This window comes from Sinocyclocheilus grahami, unplaced genomic scaffold (genome assembly GCF_001515645.1).
Source record: "Sinocyclocheilus grahami isolate Dianchi unplaced genomic scaffold, SAMN03320097.WGS_v1.1 scaffold124.1, whole genome shotgun sequence".
In the NCBI taxonomy this organism is placed as follows: Eukaryota; Metazoa; Chordata; class Actinopteri; order Cypriniformes; family Cyprinidae; genus Sinocyclocheilus; species Sinocyclocheilus grahami.
Window position 1 is genome coordinate 1,319,776 of NW_015505303.1, and position 20,479 is coordinate 1,340,254.

At 36.4% G+C, this 20,479-nt stretch overlaps 1 protein-coding gene across 1 annotated transcript; it reads right to left on the reverse strand.

Moving 5' to 3' along the window:
* Positions 1–486: 486 nt before the first annotated feature.
* On the reverse strand, positions 487–20,211 carry LOC107590059 (glutamine--fructose-6-phosphate aminotransferase [isomerizing] 2-like). Its single transcript, XM_016278673.1, has 19 exons — positions 20,124–20,211; positions 19,135–19,242; positions 18,727–18,822; positions 18,512–18,637; positions 16,656–16,714; positions 14,746–14,880; positions 12,492–12,553; positions 10,053–10,132; positions 8,942–9,059; positions 8,551–8,714; positions 7,369–7,464; positions 6,901–6,998; positions 6,473–6,593; positions 5,830–5,987; positions 4,818–4,932; positions 4,588–4,715; positions 4,317–4,484; positions 4,073–4,234; positions 487–1,634 (listed from the first exon to the last, which is right to left on the reverse strand). Exons 1-19 carry the CDS (start codon positions 20,128–20,130, stop codon positions 1,590–1,592), a joined length of 2,046 nt encoding a protein of 681 aa, XP_016134159.1. The 5' UTR covers positions 20,131–20,211; the 3' UTR covers positions 487–1,589.
* Between the last annotated feature and the right edge of the window lie 268 nt (positions 20,212–20,479).

A 20,479-nucleotide genomic window follows, 5' to 3' on the forward strand; every position in this document is an offset into this window, starting at 1 on the left:
GCCAAATACCGGTCCTCCAACCAGTAAAACGGCATAAAGAATCAGCTGGGCTCATTTTAACAAGCAGATGGCAGTATGACGTTGAGCTGGTGAGTGGTTGTCAAGCCAGTGTGCTCTTCACTCTAGAGAGTATTTGTGAAATCTAGCTAACAAAATATATATTGTGTGTTGGAGTGGTCCAGACGCTACACAGGCTTACAGCCTAGAAAAACATGATCACAGAAAAGCTATTATATGTATGATGTAAGCCAAAAACACGGGTGTTCAAAATTGAACACCAATCCATGTTTCTGTTTTTTAAGTGACTATATGCCATCTTTGCAACAGCAGTATCCTTGTTTTACTGGCTCTTGTCAGTTTTATTTCATAGTATTTATTGCATTTTGTTTCTCAAATCGTTCAAGGCCACTGCAGATCTATTACCAAAATCATGAATCAGGGAAATGAATGGGTAAATAAAAAAAGACAAAATCATATTAATTAAATAATTAAAGTTACTGATACGGTTGCTGGTTGTACTTCATTTTATTTATTATTTACTAGCAACTATTAAGAAATATAAAGGCTTTTTTTTCATAGCTGCTCTCATGCTACAACCCTCAACCTTAAAAATATTTTAAAAAATGATTTAAAATGGATGTATATGACAACTATGTATGCCAGGGAAAATATATGTGTTAAACCAACCAGGAACAATCACGAAGAATTCTGTCCCAGTAAGAAAAAAAAAAGTTATGCTGAGGTTTTGAAATCTCATTTCGGCACAACATATATATATTACAAAAATGAATCACTGAAATCATTCATTAAACAAAAATACAAATAAAAAGCACATGTAATAACACAATGATTGTTCCAACAATGAGTGCTTCACAGTCAAAGTAAACTCTAACAGTACAGTAAAATTTCCAGTGGAACCCAGTTTTTTATGTTATATTTTCGCTAAGATAATTGAATGCTGTAGGTACGTTCATGTGATTAACACTTGTTTGCTACAGCTAAGAAATGTGTGCAATGCAATAACGACAAATAGTGTTTTCTAGTATTGCACATGATACATATTAGAGCTTCCTTTTAAAAACAATTCAAACTTGCACATTCACGTACTTCCACATCTACGCATCACTTCCTTACCTACTTAACATAACTAAGATTCTTTGGTCCCTGTGATTGGTGGCAAGTTTCTTGGACACGCAGATTAATTGTGCAGATTAATGTAATGCACTTTGGTTTTGTCAGAGGTGAACAATTGACTTAGTTGTTATTTTTCAGGCTCGGTTAAGTGTTGAGAGAAAAGGGCGTAAGGCACAGTTTAGGGTTCCCTTCATTTGCACTTGGCTGTTGAGGCACTTAAGAAACAAATGGTATTATGTATATCTCACTAGAATAAAATACCCAGTCACCGTCCTACCCCTCACTGGTTCCATTCAGGTTTTGTGGCCTTTAGGGATTTGATCATGATTCATAAAAACCCACACTCCCACATTCACACAGATGCAAACACACGTAAACACACACACTGGTAATTGCACTTTGGTGGTCAGTATTCTTCTCTTCTACTTCGATTAGTTCTCATTTCCTGGGAGGAGTTACTCCACAGTCACAGATTTGGCCAGGTTTCTTGGGTAGTCCACCTGATGGGAATCAAATGACGATATGTAATGAAAATACAAGAAAATGAACTGCAGTTATGTATTGATCGTTTTGCATACAGTAGTTTATTTTAAATGGTAATGCAAAGTGCCAAATGAATAAAAAAAAAAAGTATTATAATATTACAATAAAATACATTATAATAAAAACATAATTATAAAAATACAATATTCTATTTCAAAATTATGATTCTATAGATTATAGTTCAAGGATTTGTTATTGTAATTTTTTTTATTAGCTGTTTGAACTCTTTTTCTGACGGCACCCATTCACTGCAGAGGATCCATATGAGAGTCATGTAATACTACATTTTTCCAAATCTGTTCTGCTGAAGAAACAAACTTATCTATATTTTGGATGGCCTGAGGGTGAGCCAATTTTCAGCATATTTTCATTTTTGGGTGAACTACTATATATAGTTCTATAACTATACAGTATATAACTGTTCTATAACTATTTTATATATAGTTATATGCAGTATACAAGGGTAGGTTTGCCATTTTCAACCAGCTTTGTATTGTTACAATGTCGGTAGTACCGTGAAAAGGTTTTTGCCCCCTTTCTATTTTGATTTTTTTGCATATTTGTCGCACTTAAAAGATTCAGATCAAACTAATTTTAATATTACACAAAGATAATGCAAGTAAATACAAAATGCAGTTTTAAAATTATTATTTCATTTATTAAAGGAAAAAAAGCTGTCCAATCCTACTTGGCCCTACGTGAAAAATTAATTGCCCCCTTCTGTTAAATCATGAAAGAACTGTGATTAACCACATTATTGTAGAAAGCGGAGTTAAATTTGACTAGCCACACCCAGGCCTGATTACTGCCAGACCCATTGAATCAATAAATCACTTAAATAGAATCTGTCTGACAAAGTAAAGCATGCTTAAAGATCAACACATCATGCAGCGATCTAAAGAAATTCAAGAACAGATGAGAAACTAAATAGTTGACATGTATCAGTCTGGAAAGGGTTATAAAGCCATTTCTAAGGCTTTGGGACTCCAGCAAACCATGGTCAGACCCATTATCCACAAATTGAGAAAACTTGGAACAATGGTGAACCTTCCCAGGAGTTGCCGGCCAACCAAAATTACTCCAAGAGCACAACGACGACTCATCCAAGAGGTCATAAAAGAACCCAGAACAACATCTAAAGAACCGCAGGCCTCACTTGATTCAATTAAGGTCAGTGTTCATGATTCAACAATAAGAAAGAGACTGGGCAAAAACGGCATCCATGGGAGAGTTTCAAGGCAAAAGCCATTGCTGACCAAAAAGAACACAAAGGCTTGTGTCACATTTGCCAAAAAATATCTTGATTATCTCCAAGACTTTTGAGCAAATATTCTGTGGACTGATGAGATAAAAGTTGAACTTTTTGGAAGGTGTGTGTCCCGTTACATTTGGCGTAAAACCAACACAGCATTTCATAAAAAGAACATCATACCAACAGTCAAACATGGTAGTGGTAGTGTGATGGTCTGGGGCTGCTTTGCAGCTTCAGGACCACGATGACTTGCCATAATTGATGGAACCATGAATTCTGCACTCTATCAGAAAATCCTGAAGGAGAATGTCCGGCCATCAGTTTGTGACCTCAAGCTCAAGCGCAATTGGGTTATGCAGCAGGACAAGTATCCTGCAAGTCCACCTCTGAATGGCTCAAGAAAAAACAAATGAAGGTTTTGGAGTGGCCAAGTTAAAGTCCGGACTTAAATCCGATTGAGATGCTGTGGCATGACCTTAAACAGTCCTTTCATGCTCGAAAACCCTCCAATGTGGCTGAATTAAAACAATTCTGCAAAGAAGAGTGGGCCCAAATTCATCCACAGCGATGTGAAAGACTCATTGCCAGTTATCGCAAACGCTTGACTGCTGCTGCCAAGTGTGGCACAACCAGTTATTAGATTTAGGGGGGAAATTACTTTTTCACATAGTGCCAGGCAGGTTTGGACAGCTTTTTCCCCTTAATAAATTAAACTATTTCAAAACTGCATTTTGTATTTACTTGGGTTATCTTTGTGTAATATACTTTTTTTTTTGATGATGATCTGAATCTTTTAAGTGTGACAAATATGCAAAAAAAAAAAAAAAAACAGGAAGGGGGAAAAATCTTTTCATGGCACTGTATATCTAAATAAACAATGTGTACTTCTTTGTGTGACATGCATCAAGATATCTCTGTTTATTTGTCAGCAAAATTCCACTGAATGACGCAAAACACATCATTCTGCAGACTTTTGACAGCTCCAGGGCTTTTGTGAAAACTGCAGACTGTACTTCTGCATACTTCTGATATTCTTTCCAAAATTGAGATGTTTTACACCAGTAAGTGGAACACTGCCAGTTTTTTTTATATAAACCATTTAATAAATGAATAAATAAATAATAAAAGGAAAGGTAAACGTACATCATATCCTCTGAGAACAGCCAGATGGAAGGATATGAGCTGCAGTGGAATGACACTGATGATGCCCTGCAGACAGTCCACTGTGTGAGGCAGTTCAATGGTCTTATATGCCATTTTGCTGATCTCTGGGTCATCCTGGCAACATAGGATGATGGGGCGGCCCTAAAAGATATAGACAAGATATGAGTCATCATAAAGTGTTGAATAATTGGACATATTTCAGAATACATGCGATGATTGTTACCTGTCTGGCTGTGACCTGTTCCAAGGCATTGTGGCACTTTTTGTAGCAAGCATCTCTCATGATGACCATGATGACCGGCATATGCTTGTCAATCAATGCCAATGGGCCGTGCTTCAACTCTCCAGCCAGAATGCCCTCTGAGTGCATGTATGTGATCTCTTTAATTTTCTACAGAGCACAAAGACAAGGAAGACAAGTGTGAATGACTACACAACGCACCTGGATACATGCTCAGTTATACTGCTCCAACTATACATTTCACCATACTCACCAGTGCCCCCTCTAGGCAGGTGGCATAGTTATAGCCTCGACCCATGACCAATAGAGACCTCTGATGGTGGAGCTCATCTGCAATGCTTTTGATTTGGTCATCAAGAGCCAGAACTTCCTTGATCAGCTCTGAATGGAAGACAATGTCAAAGTTCATTTTTATCTCAAAGCACTATTTAACTATTGCAAAAAAATACAGAATTAATTACAGCAATTATGTCAAATACACACCTGGCAGTTTTTGGAGTCCGTTGATGATCTCCAGTCTTCTCTGCTGCATTGAAAGCCTGTCTTCACTCATCATCAGGCCAAACATGATCAGAGACACAAACTGACTAGTGTAGGCCTGCGGATGATCGCAAGACACTCAATTAATATGCAATTTATTGTACAAAATAAATAAATAAATAAATACACAAAAGACAGGGGAGAGACAAACATAATAATAATATAATATAATATTTAATATATAATTAAGTTTACAAGTTTAATTTTGGGTCAGTGCGTTTTTTTAAAGAAATGAATAGTTTTATTCAGAACATGCATACAATTGATCACATGTGAGCATTAATACTTTTACATTAATACAAATAAATGCTGCTCTTTTGAACTTTCTATTCATTAATTAATCCTGAAAAAATGTATCACAGTTTCCATAAAAATATTAAGCATCACAACTGTTTTCAACATTGAAAATAATATGAAATGCTTCTTCAAATAAAAAAAACTAATTCAGCTTTGCCATCACAAGAATAAATAAAATTATTTTAAAATGTAATAAAATAGAAAACACTTATTTCAAATTGCAATAATAATTCACGATATCACGTTTTTTTGTTCTGTATTTTGATCAAATAAATCCAGCCTTGGTGAACATAAGACTTCTTTCAAAAACATTACAAACCCCAACCCCAAACTTCTGAACAGCAATATCATATCATATCATATCATATCATATATGGTCTGTATTATATATCAGAATCAGAATGAGCTTTATTGCCAGGTATGTTTACACATACGAGGAATTTGCTTTTGTGACAGAAGCTTCCACAGTGTAACAGAATGACAGTGACAGAACAAAAACACAGATTAAAAAATAAATATATATTTGAACAAGCAAATAGGGAATAACAATATACAAATTGACAATTGTATGTACAGGTATGTACATATTTATTCTTTATCATTATTATTATTATTATGATTAGGCCAAAATGTTAATTTCAATTGGGCTCTACAGTACCTTAGTGCTGGCGACTCCAACCTCAGGCCCAGCATTGATGTGAACTCCACAGTTGGTCTCCCTGCAGATGGAGCTGCCAACAGTGTTGGTGACGCCCACAGTCAGTGCCCCGCGCTGCTTACAGTAGCGTAATGCCATCAGAGTGTCTGCCGTCTCACCTGATTGAAAGACATTATCAATATATAAAACTAACAGCTTTCAGCAGCATTGACATGCACGTGTTAGTGTCATCAACCAAAAAAACCTGCTGCATCAGTAACGGTACTTTACTCTACTCAATAAAATCTATGAGTTTTATGAGTACTCAGAAATGTTAGCATTCATATTTATATATAAGTCTAACTTGTAAATGCAGAATTTGACATCCTGAAACATCTGAGCAAAGTTTTAGACATCTTGAGACCTCTAAGGAAATAAATGTAGTCTTTTTTTATGGGAGAAAGAGGAGGAAAAGATATATATCTGAGATATCTGTTGTTGTTGTTGTTCTTTTCTGTTTTGTGGGCATCTGGGTATCTGGAGATTGTATCACCTCATGCACTTACTGTTGTGTAATTCAGTGCCATATCAGTTCAAAGGTCATTATAATCAATGCTTTCCGGAATAAAAATCATACGATTGATGGTAACAAGCTGCACTTTACCTGACTGGCTGATGAAGAAACAGACATCATCTCTGAAAACGGGTGTGATGCGGTCTAGGAAATCACTGGCCAACTCGACCATAACAGGAAGCTCAGTCAACTCTTCAAGGATCTGACGTGTCTGCACAGAAAATCAGAGATAATGCTGTGATCATGTGCTCAAGTCAGGGAAAAAGAACAGTCAGCTGGTCACTGAAATACACCACGGACAACATTCCAATATACAGTTTACCAGTCAATTTACAGTACAAAAAATTTGACAGTTCAATGTCACTCTTAGTCAATCAGAATTATGTTTTCCAAAGAGCCTTGTAATGAAAATGGATAGCATATACCAAACACATTTGCAACAAACATTCTCATTTTCATCTTTAAATCAATAAATTGTTCTCTGTTATACATCCAGACAAAAAAATGCAAAAACATACTGCCACTCCTGCATGGTAACTGGTTCCACAGCCAATCACAATCAAGCGTCTGCATCTCTTGATCTCCTTCAGATGGTCAGAAAGGCCGCCAAGAATAACTGTGCACACATTTGAAAGCACAAATGAAATTGGTCTCAAATGATCTGGTTATATCGTTCTTTTTTGCAAATAATGTTCAGTTTCTTGCTTATACTGATCGTTTCTCTTCATAAGACAACAATATTTTGTCACGAGCCATGAGTATTAATTTTGTATTGCCTGAAGAAAAAAAGTCACCTAGATCTTGGATGGCCTGAGGGTGAGCAAATTAACAGCAATTTTTTATTTTTTGGGTGAACTATCCCTTTAAGAATGGCTCTAGTTTTGCAGTATCAAATCAGGCTTCACTTTCAGGGTTGCGCTACAAGATGAAGCCTAATTTAATTTTACATGACTTTTGTTCTGGCAAAGTGGAAGGTCATGTTGTACCTGTGTTGCTGTCAAAACAGATTCTGCCTCTCATGGTGTTGACGACAGATTCAGGCTGCTCAAAGATCTCCTTCTGCATGAAAGCCTTGAAGTTACCTGAAGGTATGAAACAGTGTGAGCACAAAAACAAAACTCACTGAACTACTATACGAAAGTCAAGGTGACATGTGGCATGCAATGTAATTGTTATCAAACCACAGACTCTGCAGATAAAGATCAAAAGAACAGATACAGAGATGCCAATATGACTGGAACTTCTCCTTTTGTGTTCCACTGCCAAACTAACAGCCAATGGGTTTGGTATATTACTTAGTGCACAGTGTGAGTGTCAGAATTCATTTTTAGCTGAACAAAAAACAATCTGTCAAAAATTTTCAGAAACGTAGAGCATGGCGTCTGCACCACCAAGGTTATGGGTTTGATCCCAAAGAAATGCAAAGACTGATATGCACTAGTGCTGTCAAACGATTAATCGCATCCCAAATAAAAGTTTTTGTTTACAAAATATATGTGTGTGTACTGTGTTTATTTATTATGTATATATAAATACACACACATACATTATATATTTTGAAAATATTTACATGTATATATTTATATTACTATATTTTGTATTATATATAAACATATTTAATATAAAACATAAATTTTTTTCTTAAATATATACATGCATGTGTTTGTATTTATATATACATAATAAATATACACAGTGCACACACATATATTATGTAAACAAAAACTTTTATTTTGGATGCGATTAATCGCGATTAATCATTGCACAGCACTAATATGTACATATCTCGAATGAAATATTTGTTTTTTAAAATAATATTTTATGTTTTATTTTCATTTCTTCAATTTTATTTACTAATCATTTCTTGAATTACTCAGTGGTCAGGTGTTAAATTCTGTCATCCTTTACTCACCCCCAAGCTGTTCCAAAAGATATTCTGAAGAATATTTGTAACCAAACAGTTACTGGTAGCCATTAATCTCCATAGCATGGACAAAAAATACTATGGAAGTCAATGGCTACCAGCAACTAGCCATTAACCAACATTCTTCAAAATATCTTCAGTTCAAACAAATTTGGAACAACATGAGGGTGAGTAAATGAAATTTTAATTTTTGGGTGAACTATCACTTTGAATGTTGTGTCGGTGGTGTTACTGTATCTGGGACCTTTCATGATCTGCTGGAGCTCCATCTGTAGGGTCTGAATGACACGGACTGGGTCTTCGCCTGCTGTACGCTTAATACGGTGCACATACAACTTCCCCTCCACCACTACAGCAATATCATCGTCCTCCAGATAAATCACCTTGTTGGTGTGCTCAATAATGGCACTGAGAGAGAAAAATCAAAGTAAACACATATTTTAGTTTTACTATTGCAATCACGTGTGTAATGGGGTTATGTGGCCAGCAGGGTGCATTGCTGAGCTGACATTATAGCTATACAATTTTATTTCCGTTTAAACTGGACGTCTGCAATCTTTAGGTTTCTTAAAGTTAATGTGAATATTACGCTGTCGAATGCTCAAGATTCTACAGTGTAATAATATGTGTGTTACCTAGCATCAGAGGCAAAGTAAAACTCCACCGCCAGTCTGTCATGGACTGAGTGCAAGGCATTGGTGCTGCCCCTTCGGTTCAGTGCGTTTTTCTCCTGTTCATCTGTCCTGGAATTACCTAGAGGAAAAAGAAAAGAACATCTATAAAAATCGGTGAAATATTAACAGAGAATTATTGCTTAAAGCAAGAAACAAAGTCAGGCGATTTAATATCATACAATTAACTGACTTTTCTGTTAGCATACAGTTAAAATATTAATCAAAACTATTTAAACTGAAATCAAAAATTAGATACGTTTACTTAATAAAAACATCTTTAAATGTTTAAAACCAATTAAAATATTCACTTTACAACAGTGTATTTTATATGTTCCCTATATAATCATCCTTTTATTATTTTACGATACGTTCATATAAATAAAGCATTGTAGTACTGTATTATCAGAAGTCAGTTTTGAGCTGGATGCCACACGCCTTGACAGCAATGTTGCCTTTTGTCTAATCCTGACAGTGCCCTGAGCGCATTCTTGGCTTTTGTGGCAAAACTATGTGGCCAAACGTATGTGACACCTCCTTCTAATTAATGGTTTGGTTAGTTTCCTCAATTCCAGTTGAGACAAATCTAAATGTTAGAGCATACACTTCCATTCTAGAAAACTGTGGCTTTCGGACTTTGTGGCAATAGTTTTTAGGGGGTCTATTCTTTTCCAGCATGACAGTGAACACATTTGGAACGAATTGCACTGATGCTCATGTTTCTAAATGGGAGCAAATCCCAGCTATTAAAAAGAACAGAAATCTTTTGTAACATTACAAAAAGTCTTTTCTGAAACTTTATCAATTTATTGCATCCTTGCTGAATAAAAATGTTAATAAAAAAAAACATATACTGACCCTGAAACCTAGAAGAGGTCCTACTCCCTGTTGATGCAAATGCTTTTGAATGCAATGTTCGACAAACACATGCAGTATGGGTGTGGTGTTTGAGTGTTCACATACTGTATATCTTGGCTGTATAGTGTGAAATACCAAACTCACTTCTACTGAGCAGAACAGGTTTGGGGAGATGTATGGGTGGATGAGAAGTAGGGATGACGTGAGCTGGACTTACTGCAGTTGTACTGGACAGGGATCTGCTCTGTGGAAAGCTCATATTGACTGCGCACACCGATGAGCAGCGGGCTGCCCCTCCTGTTTAAAAAAAAGGATACATTTTCTATTGACTACTTACGCAAAGCATGCTTTGTGTGTGTAAAAACAGACAAAAGATAAGGTCTTTCAAGACATTTAATCTCCTTGTACGCAAAAAAAACAAAACAAAACAAAAAAACACATCACATAAAAAAATTATTATTTTGTTGTGTTTATGGAACAACAGCACACCTGCTGGACTTTGCCCTAGTTTTAATGTGCAATGGCTCTGCTCTTCCATTGGCTGAGTGAACAGTGTTAGTGTAGCGCTGCTGTAAACAAGACACCTGTGTTGAGGAGTGGTTTTTTCGTGCTCTCTCTATTTCATATCCTTGTTAAGTTCTGCCCCCCTCCCCTCTGTTTGAGGAAATATTTCAGACCTGTCCTTTGCATGCACCACCTATCTTGCTTGACGCAGCCCCACAGTCCCTTATGCTGATGTGCCAAATGGGTTCACACTGGAGCGCTTTCTCGGTGCTTGCTTTGTTTGAACTGGTTGGGCAGTTGCATTTCAGTGTGCATAGCAAGCTAAATGTTCACCATCCCGTGAAGTGTATTTTGGATTCTAAATCTGGACCACCTAAAATATTTATTAATAAACAAAAACACAACAGCACACTTTTGAGATGATTTTGCTTTGGGGTCACGTGTAGTCAAATAATAATCAAATGAAGGTGAGACAGGAAGTAAGGGAAAATAGAAGTGATTTGATACTGCTATTCCATTCTTTCAGATGGATTCTTCAAAGAGCATATGACAAAGAACCTTGGAATTTAGGATTTAAGACTGAATACATTTTTAAGTTTTAAGACTGACTACATTTTGACAGTGTACAGTGTAGTTTTAGTATTAATTATAAACCATTATAGTATTTATTAAAAATGATAATTCACTTTTATTTTTATATTTCAGTACTTGTATATTTTTATATATCAGTTTTCATTTTAAATCCAGTTTTTTTTTATTTTTGGTATGTTTTTTTGTCATTTTTTTATTTAATTAATTTTAATTTCTTTAAAAAAAAAATTTGAGTACATTCATTTTAAGTTAGTTGCCAAAGAAGCATTTCCATTCATTCCATTTATTTTCATCTAATATTTATATTTTATTCCAATTAATGAAAACATTAAATTGCATATTAATGTTTTGTGTGTGTGTGTGTGTGCGTGCACGTTTTTGTGACATATGAGGACACAAATTTGTATAATGACATGGGTATGACATAGGTATTACAAGGAGAAAGTGATTTATGAGGTCATTACCCCATGTCCCTATTTTTCAAAAGGCTTATAAATCATACAGAGTGAGTTTTTTTGAGAAAGTAAAAATGCACAAAGTTTCCTGTAAGGGGTAGGTTTAGGTGTACGGTTGGTGTAGAGCAATAGCACTTACAGTTTGTACAGAATAAAAACCATTACGCCTATGGAATGTCCCCACAATTCACAAAAACAAACGTGTGTGTGTGTGTGAACGATTATATCTTTAGCTAACAATAACATCAATAATTCACTGAATGTGAGTGGTACTTGTAAAAGTTAGTTGTTTTAGAGTCATTAACTTTCACAAGAAGATTCTTCTAAGATATCTTCTCCTGTATTCTATATAAGTCATTTCATTTTTGGAACAGCATGAAAACATTCCATTTTAATAATATTTTAGCTATTTGCTTTAGAAAAATAACAATATAACTGTAAACACATTGACTTTATAATATCACACTCAATCCTGGATTATATTTGGGGGTCCTTGGCATCAAAGAGTTTGTAAAGCCCTTAGCAAACGCTGTGAGCACAGTCAAAGCAACATCCCCCCTCAAAGGTTCCATGAATAACTTTCCAAAAAGTTTCTTAGATGGTGCAAAAAAAATAAATAAAATTTTTTAGTGTCTATGCAGCAACCCACACTGATGGGTCTTGCAACATGGCCTGTCTTAAAATGTTCCCTTCACAGCAGGACAGAATTTACCAAAACCAAAAACACATTCATTCACAATCAGCGACAGGCAGATGGGAATAATTAACTTCGGTCTTGGCTTCAATCGACCCAAAATTATATATACAGGGTCAGCGTACCAACCAAGCATGTTGAAATAACCTTTCATAAACACCTTTGTTAAATCCCTGATTCCTGGACAGGCACAGCTTTTTAAGAATCTTAGTTCCTTGTCCTTAAATGCACAGATTGTAACTAAACATCATAAATCATATCTGCCGACAGCGGATTGTAACCTTATGGCTCCTGTTCACTGCCACATAGAGAAATATTGGGAAAAGGTTCATCTCAGAAGACAGAAAGAGCAAGAAGGGAACAAGGAAACTTGAGTGTGTTACAGTTCAGAGAAACCATAGCTCTTACTGACCTGGTGGCAATGGCCTCTCCTGGGAAATGAATGCTTTTGAAAACCAGAGCAAATGCCCCTTCCTTAGGGAAGATAGAGAAAAAACAGTGAATGTGACAAATGTTCGTTGGTGAGGCACAGGAATAGCTATGATACAGATCTAAATGGAAACATCATCGTTCTGTTGAATGGGCAAAGGTAGGGTCTCGCGTTTCTTCGTCAGCCCCCCTCAGGAGTGCAGTGCAGGATCAAGCCTGGAGAGGTGGAGGGGGCACCGGGGAGCTGAGAGGAACAGAGCCCCACAGTGAGGGTTGAACTAAGGGGAATAGGGGCCCTCTCTGTGTGCTGAGGGAACTCATATTTGCCCCTACCTCCTCACTGAAACTCTCCTGACTCTCTCGCTGCCCAGAGGAAAGCACACACTCCAGTCCACACATATATAACCCAAACACACTGATGCACAACTCACTGCGTGCTTACAAGCATGCAGCCTTTACTTAATTGCTCTATCCATATACACACACACACTACCGTTCCGAAGTTTAAATGTTTTTGAAAAAGAAATCTCTTATGCTCACCAAGACTGAATTTATTTGTGTAAAAATACATTAAAAATAACATTATTGCAAAATATTATTTCAATTTACAGTAACTGTTTCCTATGTATATACTGTATGTTTTAAAATGTAATTTATTCTTGTGATGTTGAAGCTGAATTTTGAGTAGTCACTACTCTAGTCTTCAGTGTCACATGATCCTTCAGAAATCATTTTAGTATGCTGATTTGGTGATCACCGACATTTCTAACATTATCAGTGTTATAATATTTTGTTATAACTATTCAGAATACTTTAAGTGTGTGTATAAATGCAGTCCTGATATATAAATATATTTAACATACTACATATTTAATATTTCACATATTAATGATTAAATATGAAAAATGCATTTAAATAATTTCGAATTATTTTGCATTACAATTATAATTTTTTTTTTTACAGAACTTAACTGTCTTGAAAACAACAAACAAATATGCTTAATTTACTTCTGCTCATTTTGAAGTGAAATATGACGTTCTTTTTGAGATTCAGCACTAGGTTCTTTAGATCAGTGTATTTACTGCTGATTTCTGTAGAGCACCAGTACATAGATGTTTTCCTAAGAAAATATTAGGAAAAATTATTTTAAAAAATGATTAATTGTAACCTAACAAGTTTCCTCTGGCCTCAGGCTTTAAAACACTTTGTTCCCTTTTAATTCTAACAGGAACCTTTATTTTAAGTGTGTGTCTTTGCAAAGCTAAATGCACAAAATGCCCATGCCTGTTTTAAATTAGCCTCAGTAAGACTTGTTTCTCCTCTCTTGTCTCTTTCAAAGCAGGTCAGTTAATGTCCTTGGCTGTGGAGGTTGCTAAGAAACCTATAGCCGCCCCATAAGACACAACTGCACACCTTAAATGTTATCATCCTTTTATCTCACAGCCTTCCATTGCTAAGATGACTGCCAGAGCAGTTTAGATAGAGAGCAATCAAAATTTAGTGTAATCCATTTACAGAAGAAGCCATAAAACATAGAGAGTCCAGTAGAGATGTAGAGAGTCATTATGCTGATAGGAAGGCAGGGTGTTTTATAAACCTAGGATAAAGACTAGATTCCTGTTAAGAATATCTCAAAGGGCACCTCCTTCACTCATACAACGTCACTGAACAATGTTTGGATAGAGCTGAACTTCCCAGCAGAGGATATTATGGCCATGAGAGTCGTCCAAAGGTGCTGACAATGAATCATAAAACAAGGTCCAGCTGTCCACATTTGAAAATCTAGGTAATATCAGTCACCTGGAGACGAGGAACAGCCGTTTGACACGCCATTTTGTGCTGATAAACGTAGCTATTGGATATATAACTGAAAATGAGGAAGACCAAACTTTGACTACGATCAATTTATCGAAGACGAGAAAAATGAATTAAAATACAGGGAAGCAAGCTAAAGAAGAGAATAATTGCATAAGTTTTTGTAAAGTTTTTTATGCTTTATCTGTGAGAACTTTGAGAGACTCAATACAACTATCATGGCAAAAAACATGTAACTACCCCTCAAACAGAGCAGTACTTCTGAACTTCTTTTCCTTGTTTGTAAGAGGGCTGAAAATGAGCAAGAACTGGCCTTTAACTTTCACAATCCGAGCAAGGGGTTCCCAGAGGCATGCGAGTAAGACCACCCCCTCACCCCAAACACACACACTCACACACACGTACACACTCGTGATGCTTACCAGCTGTTGAATGACGCGCTCAACTAGGGTGGAGAAGGACATATAATTGCTCTCGCGGTTGTCATAGAGATACTTGATCAACTTAGGGATGACCTCTGTGTCTGTGTCAGACTCAAAATCGTAGCCTTTGGAAACCTATCAATGGGTTGGGATGGAAAAGCCATAGTTACAGACACAAGCAGCGGCAAAACAAAACATGTTTTTCTTTTGTGGAAAAGGAATCATAGATAAAGGAAAGTGAAAGAGAGAGGAAGTGGAATACTAAACATATTAGTTTTGAATGATTCTTCATTGCTTATAAATGTAGTATTATGGGATACTGTGCAACAAACTATTAGATGTGATGTTACTAATAATAAATAAAGTAGTGTATGCCATATAAGAAAGTCGCAATCTATAAAATGAAAAGAAAATGACAATTTATGTCATAAACAATTACTTATTTTCTATACTTTGTACTATTAAAGTCCATTCCCTAACAAATGATTATCACCTAAGTTATGACCTAAGGAGACCAGGCTTGTGACATTTGCTGTTTATGTCTCGACTATGCACAAGCATAGTTATTGTTGTTCTGCAAATATTTGCGAGTGAAATCCAGTAATTTCATTAGGAATCTGTGCGACTGGGTATTTCACGTGAGGGTCAAAGATATTCCCATGCAGATTTCGCAATGGGGTCAAATAAGCCAGACAGAATTGCTACAGTATGTTGACCAAGAGAAAGCTGCTTGGTTTGAAAGTGACTTTTTTGCCCACAAATTTTCACCAAAATTTTACTAATACAATGGCACCTTTACAATCATCATGAAATCCAAACTGACAAAATTCCATTCTAGTTCGATGTGGTTTTATGTTTCTGTTTGTTAATTAATATAATTTGACTATACTGTATTCAAGTTCTTAAAGGGGTAGTTCACCTAAAAATGAAAATTCTGTCATTAATTGCTCACCCTCATGTCATTCCAAAACCGTAAGACCTTTGTTCATCTTCGGAACACAAATTAAGATATTTTTGCTGAAATCCGAGAGCTTTCTGACCCTGCATAGACAGTAATGCAACTGAAATGTTCCCAGGCCCAGAAACGTAGTGAGGACATGAGTTAAAATAGTCCGTGTAACATCAGTGGTTCGAAGCTACGAGAATACTTTCTGTGCGCTAAGAAACCAAAAATTATGATTTTATTCAACGATCCCCAGACAGTGCACCGCCATTATGGAGAGTACCATGACGCATGCGTGTGCATTCTTCTGCTCGTAAACAAGGCGCAGCACATGTGTGTTCTTCGTCAGCAGCATCACATGCATGCATCGTGGTGCATGCGACTCTCGATAATGGCAGAGGACTGTCCCGGGAGAGAAGAAATCGTTGAATAAAGTTGTTCTTTTTGTTTTCTTTGTGCACAAAAAGTATTCTCGTAGCATCGTAAAATTACGGTTGAAACCCTGATGTCACATGTTTCTGTGCCTTGATAGTACCTTTGCTGTGACTGTCTATGGAAGGTCAGAGAGCTCTCGGATTTCATCAAAAACATCTTAATTTGTGTTCTGAAGATGAACGAAGGTTTGGAACACATGAGGGAGAGTAATTAATGAATGAGAATTTAGATTTTGGGGTGAATTATCTCTTTAATACATGTTCCTTGTCTTAATTTGATAAATTAATGTTTCATTAAAAAATGGAATGACTGAAACTACTTTCCTTTTCCACTAACGCAAATTAGGCTGTTTAGGCTATTAGATCATGTTAACCAGCAACCAAACAACTCTTTAAGGCATTGTTTTAGCAAACCCGCATTTGTTCTGGTTCTATTCTGGTATGTAGCACCCGCTTTTCACATTCAAATCAATAAAGTAAAATGGATGGCATGGCAAGGGCTCTAGAAAAGAGGTCAATAAAATACTGCTTACCAGGTACTTCTTCAGCTCCTTGTAATTTGTAATGATGCCATTGTGGATGACAACAAATTCTGGAGAGAAACATATAGAGAAGGATGAATAAATTCAAAATTAATTCATGAATGAGAACTTGGGTGAAAAAACATAAGAAAAAATACAAATTATACAGGGCTCTCCAATCCCGTTCCTAGAGGGCTATCTGAAAATGAAGGAAGTTCTAACCTGTCTCAACCTGATAATCCTGAAGACCTTGATTAGCTGGTTTAGGTGTGTTTCATTGTAATGTAAAAAATTTTAATTGTGAAACCCTGCAAGGAAGCCCTCCAATTAAATCACCACAAATGCCAAAATTAGAAAGGTATCTGAGACAAAGCATGTTATGCATTCTTGTACACATGTGCTACAATGTAACAGTATCAGTACATTGTAACAGGTTGGGTCGCATTTCACTTTATGACTTTCTCAACTGCAAAAATTGCTGTCTGTCATATCTAACATGTATCATAGTTGATATACAACAATTGCTGATGCTTTCACAAGCTGTTTGCGGATTTAGGCTTACATGCTTTCTATTTCAAAATGAAACGGGCTTGAAGAATGTCTATTTGACTGTTGAACTTTGTGTGGTATAGTAATTTTATATAGGTGATATTATACAAAACCATTTGTCTTCATTGAAAGCACAATAGTGGTAAAAACGTGTAGACACTTTCCTCATGATCTTAAAGACCTACAGACTTGTAATTTAATGCTGTGCAAAAGTGTAATACTACAGCACACCACTTTATAGTGCAGAATGTACTGCAGAAAAATATAAATTGTGCCTATTTAAGAATTTAATTTTCTTTTTCTTTTTCATAAACAAATTGGAAAAAGCAGTCAATGTGTTCAGTATACAAGTGAAATCATTCAATAATACTGGAAAGGTATCCCAGGATGCACCTAATAAAGTTGGCTGAGAGAATTTCCAGACTGTTCAGAGCTTTTGGTAAAGGGTTGTGGCTTTTAAGAAGATAAAAAATAAAACAGATTTGGTTAATCATTTTTTGAATATAATGACCTAATTTAAAATAATAGTGGAGGGTAGACAGAGAGCAAAGTGGGAGAGAGAAAGAGACGGACGGGATCAGAAAGGATCATGAGCCAGGATCCGAACTTAGGTCAGGAGCGCTGCCCGAAAAGCTATTGGATTATTAATAAATCATTAGGGTTGTCCAAAATTTTGACAATTATGTTGAATCATGAAGAATAATTTCCTTTTACCTGTTCCTGTGTACAAAGGGCTGTATTATTTACAGTGGGGTCGAAAAGTCTGAGACTACAATAAAAATGTGCTTTTCAAAATGAATTTAAAACGATTCAAATAAAAGTTCAAAAGTACAATTTTGCAACTTATAAGTCACTAATCAAATGTAGCCAACTATGTACTGCTGCTTTGTACATATGCTCTTTAAATCATTCTGAAATCCAGCTGGATAACATAATCATCAGGCAAAATATTAAATTTAAACTAAAAATAAAACTTTCGAACTGAACTGACTTTAAAGGAGAAAGCTGATCCAAAATCAGTAGCATACCAAACTGTGTGGCGAGAGGAACCTCCAGCTGTCTGTTTCTACCCCCTACTTAGGTGTTTATTTTCAGAGGCGAACTTTCACATCTGAACCATCATTCACAGCATTATGGCCTTCGCTAGCTTTTCATTTATAAACACAACCTAATGGCTTTAAAGCCTGTGTCGGCTACCCAGTCCTGCCTTTTCTGGACAAAGAGCTCATAAACTGACGGCAACCCCAGCTGGTTTACTAATGACCGGTTTACTAATAAACCAGATGGTCAGTTAATTTGTGTTGTCTCTCATGTCTTACCATTGTTCTTGTCAGATCGGTGAGGGTGGCTGTTGAGAGGACTGGGCTCTCCATGCGTGGCCCAGCGAGTGTGTGCAATGCCAAAGTGTGTGTCCAGTTCTGCCTCGAAATCGATGGAGTTGTTCTCTGATAATACAAATCGGAGAGAATGAATCATTAAAGAAACACTTTAAAGAAAAAAGAAAGAAGATTGATAATGAAGTGGGATAACATACTGTAGATCTCTTCATCGAGAGCTTTCACCTTCCCTGTCTTCTTATAGAGGCTGATACTAGCAGCATGATCTTTACCTGAGCCATCTACTGCAACACCTGACCAAAAAACACAATTTTTAGCAAAGAACAGCATCATACTCGGTCACTCAGTTTCTTTATCTCTAGTTAAAACTCTTGATAAACAGGATGAGGGCTCAGCATGCAAAAAACAAGATTAACGGCACAATAATCCCCTTCACACAAGTATCGACTGACTGCTTCAGCTGCATCAGTGGAAGAACTGACACTCCAGGCCCACTGTGCTGCCAAAATCCAAGAAACGAGGCCACTGTTCACGTCTTGACACGTATCTGTTACCTGCGGAACACAGTGACATTACCCTCACAGAGGTGGGAGTGGCAGTCTCACCTGCAGAGTCATAACCCCTGTACTCCATTCTTTGAAGTCCCTTTATGAGGGTCTGAATGATATCCCTCCTCGTCTGTGGCACTCTGTAATTCAGGTAGGCGAAAATTCCTGCCGGGTACAAGGTAACAAGGCTTGGAAGGTGCAGTATACGAATCGTTTATGAAGACACAAGGTTTTTAAAGTGACCCAGTTAACATCCCAAGAAAAGGTTTACAGACTGAATGTCAGAAACTCTAAGCATATCAATCACATGAAGACATTAAATACAATAAAACAAAGTGAAGGATTCAGATAAACCTATTAACTAAAGGATGGAAAACATTGATAGACAGACTAGATACAGACTAAACCAGATAGATAGATAGATAGATAGATAGATAGATAGATAGATAGATAGATAGATAGATAGATAGAACTTTGCTATTATAAACTTGGGCTTAGGTCATATTAAATAATAATAATACAATAACAGTAAATATTGTGCTAATGTGCTCATTAAAACAACTTATAAATCTTTTTTTATTATTATTAATCACCACAATATGTCGCAATATGAGATTGCTTAATTACTTTGAGGCCAGGGAGTTTATTATAATTCTCTGGGTGACAGACAAAGTGATAGAGTTCATTTAACATTTGGAATCAGCCACGTCGCCAGATGAAAGTGGTGGATCCAGATTGTATTTAAGATGTGTCTTAATTAAAACGCAGAGTGTGCTGCTAACTGTCGCGCTACAAACCGGATCTGCCACTCACTTCATCTGTCACAACTCCAGTGAATGATGACCAGACCAACCAAATATTTACGCTGGCATGACATCTGACTATAATTCACGTTCACACACACAGGGACAGATAGTTTAATACATGCCATAACAACATTAAGTATGATTGTTATGGCAGTATGAGAAATAGGATACCTTATCAAAGCGATTAATTTACAGTATTCCTATTTCTGTAAAGAAATAATAATAACAAGCTGAACTTACCGCACATCGTTCAAGTGTTTTCTTTCAAGCTGAAGATGTTTTGAAGGGTCTGGTGGTGAGTCGCAATATGATCCAAAGACTTCGAGGAGGAATTACAAACAGCCGCCTGGATTTATAACTTAGAACGTGCTCCACCTCTGGTTACCAAGGCAACGTCAGCCCCGCCCACCGCTGGCTGATTGAGAGGACTGTGACTTTAATTTCATGCTCGATACTAGGGATGTTTTATGTTTATAAAACTAGTTTTCCTTATATGTTATTACAGACTCTTGACTGTGTAAATACACCAGACAAAGTCTGTGTGAGAAAATTTGTTTATCCAAATTGTGTCTTCAAAATGGAGGAACGAAGCAAAG

Excerpts from the sequence above, each read along its gene's own strand:
- LOC107590059 (XM_016278673.1), bottom strand. Across the intron at positions 14,881-16,655 it reads AGGAGCTGAAGAAGTACCTG|GTTTCCAAAGGCTACGATTT; the intron begins GTAAGCAGTATT and ends ACCCATTGATAG. Across the intron at positions 6,594-6,900 it reads GTTACCATGCAGGAGTGGCA|ACACGTCAGATCCTTGAAGA; the intron begins GTATGTTTTTGC and ends TTTTCTGTGCAG.